At 43.5% G+C, this 7,918-nt stretch overlaps 1 protein-coding gene across 1 annotated transcript in view; it reads right to left on the bottom strand.

The window, feature by feature from the left end:
* The window catches only part of SCNN1G (sodium channel epithelial 1 subunit gamma), a 12,717-nt gene extending 5,591 nt beyond the window's left edge, over positions 1-7,126 (bottom strand). Inside the window, exons 1-6 of the mRNA XM_085309866.1 lie at positions 6,804-7,126; positions 5,437-5,731; positions 4,801-4,994; positions 3,737-3,840; positions 3,099-3,262; positions 49-147 (exon numbers count right to left, since the gene is read on the bottom strand). Of these exons, the coding sequence (XP_085165992.1) occupies positions 49-147; positions 3,099-3,262; positions 3,737-3,840; positions 4,801-4,994; positions 5,437-5,731; positions 6,804-7,120 (1,173 nt within the window). The 5' untranslated portion in view covers positions 7,121-7,126. The remainder of the gene's footprint in view (positions 1-48; positions 148-3,098; positions 3,263-3,736; positions 3,841-4,800; positions 4,995-5,436; positions 5,732-6,803) is intronic.
* Between the last annotated feature and the right edge of the window lie 792 nt (positions 7,127-7,918).

The raw sequence follows: 7,918 nt of genomic DNA, 5'->3' as shown, positions 1-7,918 counted from the left end.
AAAAAAAAAAAAAAAAAAAAAAAAAAAAAAAAGGCAACAGAGATTTACCTGGAGTGAGTAGCTCTTGTTATAGAGATTTTCCACTGGTATGTCAGCACCAGTCTCTGTGCAATCACTGTAGGGTTTGCTGAGCTTGCGAGACCGAGTCTGAGAATCAGAAAAGAACAAATCTTGGTTTGGGATATCACAGAGGAACCAAATGATTTAATAGTATGGCAGTTCATTACAATTCCAAAACTATAAGTGATGGACCAGGTTTGAACTGTATCTTTACCTTTTGCCATCTTAAATGATTTGTCGACCACTTGTCAAAACAAGAGGTCTTAYTTGGTTTAGCGCCCATTTCCCCAAACACTGCTGTAGCTGGGTTATCTGGTGTCTTTGCTGAAAACATCTGCAGGGGTGCTGAGACTGCATAATCATAATAGTGAGGATTTTTTTAAAGCAGAGTAATTCATTTGCATGGTTTCTCTCATTGCAAAGCCCTAGGGACCATGCATCATTTACCCTGGGGAGAAACAATTTGGTGGGTTTTTTGCAGCGAAGACCTGCACTGTTCTGAGCAGTTGTTGTACTGGCTGTTCTTGTTCTGTGGATAAAACAGCACTTCAGGCTTCACTAGTGCTCAACAGCACCTCTCTAAAATCACTCTAAATAAAATGTTTGTATCTCCTTCAGGACTTTTTCCATGAACTGCTTTGACCCTTCCTCTCCTTCGAATAGTAACAGCTTTTCCTGTTCTGMAATCTCTGCTTGGAGAAAAAAAAGTTCTCAAATTAGAGCTCCCCAATGCACGAGACCTGATTCAGTTTACACTGGCTGCTTCCTAYGAGTTGCTGTGTCCCACTCAGCCGAACTCTTGCTATCTTTCTGCAGAATTTATCCCCTTTAAAACAAAATGATTGGCCTGAAACTACAAGAAATGTCATACATTTGAAAATCCATTCACCTATACTTTTTTTCTATACAGAGTTTAAATTAGTGGCTGATCCTGCAAAGGATATATTTAGCAGGAACCTGATAAATGCTTGCATACATTTAGGACAATGACTATAGACCTACAGGCTATTGGGGTCAAACCTGATAGCAATCATTACCATTTTTATCTGCAAAACATTAAACACCTACAGCACAATAGAAATGCTAAAGCTTTATAATCATGGCTTCTGAGATAGAAGGCTATTGCGTGTATGGTACAAATCAGTTCTTTTAGAAAGATGCTCAAATCATTCTTTGGAAGGAACACAGAAATATGTGATATCAACATTAGAGCTGAAGGAACTTCTGAAAACTGAATGAAACCAGCTTTTGTTATTCTTTTAACTTCTGTGGAGAATCTAATGCTGGGAGTACCTGCCTCAGAGAGCCTGCTGCTCTATCTTCTGGCAGCTGATAGATCCTTTTATAGAATTTTTTGCAATGGTGTATGCTCCTGCAAAAGCATACTTGTTCATTCAGGTACTGAAATAATTTCCAAACTAAATATTTAACTAAAGCACTGAAACTCCTTCCAAGTAATGCCKTATTTGCATTCCAGACATCTTGGAATATTTTTGGAGTGGGGAGGGAGTCCTAGTACACAGCCGAAATACATGAACGATAACCCAAACACTGATGCTTGCATTTGAAAAACAGGAATTGCCATATTCAAGCCTASTGTGTGCAGTGTTGTGCGTGACACATGTCCACTGTGTCTCCTTCTGATATCTGGATGCAGGTYCAGGGACAGATCAGGGCTCTTGGTTGTGTAGCCCTGTCCTGACAATCACCACTCTCCCTGCTAATCTCCCTAGGACTCTTCCTTTAGTGTCAATGCAGTGATCACCAACACACAGGCTTTTGCTTTGGGTCCAGAAATTGAATCCGGCTTCTATTCAGCAGATACGTTAAGATGCAGTCGTGCCAAATCTCTTAAACATAGCTACCAGGATATGTTCAATCTTGTTTTTTATATTGTATGCAACAGTTCAAATCTACCCTGCCAAGAAAGTATTAAATTAAATATTGAGACTCTATCTGCAGTGACTTTCTACTGTATAGTATAACAATTATAAGAGAAATACAATTCTGTGAGACTTTGCCTCCTCTCCACCCTTTTTGTTCTGAGATACCTTCTATTCACTTTTTGTCTGTCAGGTAGCATTTATCCCTGCTGTTGAACCCAGCAGTTGGGGCCACATTTTTCCAGACAGCTGGAAGATATTTAGCTGTTYGCACATTCAAAACTGTCAGCCTTGTTTTTAATGTCTTTTCTAATGCATGGACTATCTAGACCTGGCGCACCCAGCCAGAACAGATAAGCAAGTTAGCTGATGCATCCAACCATCAGTAAAGAAACAGCTCACTTAACAGCCCATCCAGATGAAAGGGGAAAGTTTGCCTTGCCTGATGGCACTGCTTTCACTTCTCTAAGAGGGAAGAAGCCCCTTGGGTCAAATGTCTTGTCTGCACTACCCTAATTGGGGATATTTGGAGCACCGCACTCCAGCCCTCCCCACCCTTGCTGACAGCAGTGGCAGGTCACTTCACTGACCTGGTGAAGGCAGAGAGTTACTGCCCACATGGTTTTCCTTACAGCCAGGAGAGTGAGAAATCAAACAGAACGCGACTCTTACACCCACACAACAGTTACGTGGGTTGTGCTTTAGTCATCTCTACAGACCTGACTCTAATATGAGTTACCTACAGTTTGATCTCTTCTCTTCTGATCTGAGAATGTGTGTGGGATGCAAACACATCCGCACACTGCAAAAGCAAAACACRGCATTTCACAGCACCTCTGTGCTTGCAGATTCTGCTGTGAAAAACAAAAAAGCTCAGGAAAGCCAAGGGGTAGGAGAAAAGAGAGAAGAAACAAAATCTTCAGCAGCTCTTTGATTTTTAAAGATCTGGTTTTCCACAGCCCCACACCAAGGGAAAACAGTTCAGAAAAGGGGGGGCTACCACAGGAATTTCCTCAGGGCAACTTTAGATGTACAAGTGTGAGGCATTAGATRCTTTTTCAGCTCCTGGCTAATGTTCATACATCAAGAAGACCATATTTATATGTTTCATGCAAACGGTGCGGTACACCCTGAAACCAGATTGCCGTTACTCACAAAGTGCATCCCTATGGAGGTTGCTGCTGCTGTCTCAATTTCTGTGCCAATGTCTTCAATGAAGGGATATTCGTTCTGGTCATGGACAATGATCTTGGCCCCTGTTGATGTCACCAGGAAAGGGTTGTAGTCCGCTTCATCTATATACAGAACAACCTGCAGTCCTGAAGAACAGAGACATGGCAGGAGCAGAGTTACACCAGGGCAATTTTTTCTGGCCAGAGCCATTTTTTTCTGGTCAGAGAGGGCAGCACAGCTTAATTAATATTATCTAGCCTGAAGTAGATCTGTAACAACTAAGTGATGCCTTTGAGATGCTAAACTGAGACATTTGCAGCAAGTAATGAATGTCCCTCTGCAGACCCTAGTACAACAAATAATAAATGTCTCTTCATAATGTAGCTGAAACTTACTTTAAAATGTTATATAACAGGGAAGCAGTGATTTCAGATGGAAAACATTAGTGATGCAATGATATTATCTTTGTATTCTCTGGCAATAATTTGCACTAGTTTAAACAAGCATTTCCCCAATCAGATCGTACATCTAGAGCCAACACATCAATCACTCTCCAGTAGGATCCAGTTTGCTGAACGGCTTGTTATCTAACAGTTCCTCTACAAACTAAGTTTCCTTACCATATTCACTGCCTCCTGTGGAGGTGCTCAGGATTGTCCCATTTTCTCCACTGTTGAAGGTGTAGCAATTGCCATGCAGTGGATGATGGAAACGAGTGAAGTGCCTAAAAGAAATCAAATATTGTTTCATTGCCCTCTGCAGTTTTAACCATCTGTGGTAGAGATTCAGTGGAATTGGATATCTTTTTTTTGGCAGAGACTTAGCAGGATTGGATTTTTTCTTTTTGGCAGGCACCTTATTTGCTGTGAGTTTTTTTCTTAATATCTTGAAACTAGATGGAAACATGACTTGTTTTAATAGTATCAGGAAATGAAAAGTTTAGAAGTATTTCATGTGGGAATGGAGACTTGGAGGGTGGGGGAAGCAGATTTAAAAACTAACAGGGAAGTGGTGATGGGGACAGAGTCCTCTTTTATTCAACTCCCAAGTGTCTAAAGGAACACAAATCCTCACTTTTCAGGAAAACTGTCTTAGCCACTGTCATTTCAGGGAGGCTGAGAAAACACCCTGATGATTTAAGCACATTTATGTCTTATCTGTGAACCACCCCTCCCATCCAAGCAAAAGTCTATGTCCAGAAAATTTGTGATGCATTTGCACTATTACAGACACAAGCAAAATGCTTTCAGTAAAGATTCAGCTATACCTGCTAAGCTGTGAATTACACTGCAGTTCGCTTTGCACACAACAGCTGGGAAGTTGCTAAGACCATGTAAAAATGCAATATTATGCCTACAGCTGCATGTGGGAACTCTGCTGTCAACCCCAGTGTTATGGAATGAGTCTCCTGCTACCAGGACACATGGAATTGCATTGCCAAAATCACAAGCAAGTAGATTTCACTCTGTCAAGAAAATATGGATTTATCTGAAATRTGGACAGTGCAACACTAAGACAAATGAGATTAAAGAACATAATTAAACTGCATGAAGCTTTGAATATTTATTTTCATTTAAAAATGGAAGTGGTCTTTGCTGGAATTCAGCAAATAGCAAATGTTCGGTTCCTATTCTGTATATTTAGGAACAAGTGTTAAACTAGCAGGTATTTTCTGTGCACTGACCTTTTGTCACAAGATAGGCCGTCAAAGAAACATGTCAGTAGAAGGTCATCGGCAGAATAACTCAATTTTTCTTTAGTCTCCAAGGGAATTTGTGCCATGATGTTCATGTAATGCAGCTTGTACCATTCTTGGATAGCATTAACACCGGAACTGAATGTATAAAGGGCACACTCACTGCTGTTGTTTGCATCACACTAGTAATTACAAAAAGGAAAAAGCATTCTTTTCAGATGAAAAGAAATTATGTATTCTATAAAGTATGTGTGATATAGTTTCTTTTCCACAGTAATAATCAAGTATGAAGTTATAGTGACAGCAAAGGGACAAAGGGGCACCAGAAACCTTTCATTCAGAGCTAAATGTCAGGGTCAAATGTTTCAGGCTCAAAGGAAAAGGTCATGGATGGCACTAAGTCTATTTTAGCTGGACTTCAGGAAGGCATTTTTCTTCTGGAGAGTTGCAGATGAATTGCAGGCAGCCATGGAGACATGGCAGAACGGACAAAGAGCATATGGAGTTTTATTCACTGTAATGCCATCTATGAAAGCAAGAAAATTGGTGTGTGTGACACCAGCTCAAAATAKCCATCCGTTGCCCCCTCAAGGAACTTGCTGGCCAAGGAAGAGTGATACTTACCAACTGAAAGCCRATGATATCATTCGAATCTCCAGAATTTACTATGGATGAATCTTTGTGAAAGACACTGCCCTCAATTTTCCTCTTCTGGCCACTGTGAAGGTCAGTAACTGTCTTAGAGAAATCTTCAAATTTCAGCAGTGGGATCTGTTTGAAGAATTCACTCCCTGTGGTGTTCCTGTCACCAGCTGAACGACGCACCTTGGATTTGCCCTCTGAAAATCCATAGAAAGTCTCCAACGCATTTTTTGTCTCTTTGTCCAATTCAGATAAATAGTCTTTCATTGCACTGTACCTGCATTAGAGAAAATGTGATATAAAACTGTCATCCATCTCAATCTCATCTAACCATTTAATTGCACTATTTTGTCCACTGCACTGTGAAACTAATCACCTAAGACAGAATTTTTTGTCGCAGACTGACCATCAGTGCTTTCTTTCTTAGTATTATATGAACTTAAATCAATGTGGGCAGGCACAGCTATGCCCACTGAGAGGTCTCAGAGAAAGGACTCTTTCTCAGAGAAAGCAAAATAGACTGAGCTACAAAGAAAGTGCTCACAAACTCCCCAAACTCCTTGAAGATTTTGTTAGTAAGCTCAAGGGTTCCAGGGTATTACCACAAAGAGAGGAGTTGTAAAGCACAAGACAGATCGAAGAGGTGGACAGGAAATGTAAGAGGATTCAACTGGGCAAACAGGACTACTCATCTGTGGCAATACAATTTAAGATGCAGATTCCTGGAGACAAGAGGGACCCAGAGAGTTGAAATGCCTGGAGGGACTGAGATGGACCGCTGACAGCAGAATAGACATCAGTGTAAGGTGTAATTAGGCAGGAAAAAACAGCTTAATTGTTGATTGTCAATGCCAAAGCATTCTATAAGAAAATAAAAAAGAGGYGATAGATGTCCTCTTTCCATTCTTCAGGGGACAGGCATTGTTTATAATCCTTGAAACTCTTGTCCTGGGAAAAAAGGAGAATTTAAAGAGAACCATAGAAATGATCAGGGTCTGCCTTGAGCTGAAAGCTAAAMAGACCTAGCAGGCACTAAGAGAAGGATGTGATTATAATCCACAAGTGTCTGAAGAGCATTAGTGCAGAGGTAGGTACGTTATTCAAAGTGCTGTAGAGGGGAAACTAACAGTAAGGAAAGACTGCTRAAGAGCAGCACTGCAGAGCAGCAAGAAAAGCCCATTGAAGAGCTTTGGTGTTAGGAAAATTAAGAGGAGATTCAGATGAGAACTGCCTGCCTGGGTCTCTGAAAGCATGCCCGTTTCTGGACGTAAGAGACCGATTCTCTCCCCTCTCATGGACGAATCAGGCCTGCCAGAACGGGCAAACCTCCCGGGATCCGTATGTCTTACTTGTAGGGGTTGATGTTGCAAATGGTGACAGCAGGGAAGGGCAACTTCTGGAACTGGACCGTGACGGACACTGAAGCACTGTAATAGTTCATGAGGAGCTCAGCACACTGCCACAGGATCAGTCCAACAGCACTCAGAGTTAGCAAAATCCAGATGAACCTGCGCAAGCGTCCCCTGGACACCACAATGCGCCGACAGCCGTGCGTGTTGGTATTCAAACAGTACCACTTCATCAGCTCACTGAGTGTTGGCGCTTGGGGGCCTGTCACTGGCAAAGTCTTCTTAATCTTGGCAGTGATCTTCTTCCCAGGAGCCATGGCACAAGCTGCTGCTGGAGAGAGACAACGCACCTGAGAACTGCTGGCAACTGCTGGCCACGTCCCTAGAGGAGGCAGAGCGGAGACATGCATGCACGGCACAGGCGATTGCTGCCTGCCTATCTCCCAAGCACCTCTGTTTTGGCAAAGTGGCAGACAGCCTGCTCAGGTCAACACCTGTGGGTGCAATCCTGCAAAGAGGAGCTCAGTGTGGGTAATCAAGTCTGTGGTGAATGTGAGGGATATTAAGTGGAACTTCCAGACTTGTGATTACTCCTATGGTGACACACAGCACAATGTCCAGCCCAACACCTCCCAGGTGACGTTTCTGGGCTGGGGCTGGGGGTGCGGAGCTGCAGGTGCGAGACCTGGGGTGGTGGGCAGGCTGCAGCATGGGAAAACGTGGGGGACCCGAGACGCCCAGACACCGCAGGACAGCATCGCCTCCACTCCTGCCACCAGCTCCCTGAGACTGCTCTGCCGTGTTTCTGAGCACTTTACAGGCAGAAACTGTCGCTGTCCTGCGTCAAACTGCTCAGCTCCTGCACTGACGGGATGGGCTCTGCGCTGTTGCTCTCCCTCGAGCTGCAGCCCGGAGGAAAGCCGCAGAGAAGCCAAAATCCAGCACGTCCAGCAAGATGCGCCCATTTCCAGCGATTGTAAAAGCCGGAAAATAGCATTTTCCAGGTGGAATCGCATCTTGTAGGTGAGCCCGTGGCTGCGGCGGACGCGGCCCCGCGAGAAGCTGACGGGCCCACGGCGCCCCGAGCCGTGCGCGGCCCCGGCCCCCCGCGCCGT

This window comes from Rhea americana, unplaced genomic scaffold (genome assembly GCF_003343005.1).
Source record: "Rhea americana isolate MKP2758 unplaced genomic scaffold, rheAme1 scaffold_305, whole genome shotgun sequence".
Taxonomy (NCBI): domain Eukaryota; kingdom Metazoa; phylum Chordata; class Aves; order Rheiformes; family Rheidae; genus Rhea; species Rhea americana.
This window is presented reverse-complemented; position numbering and strand designations above follow the sequence as displayed.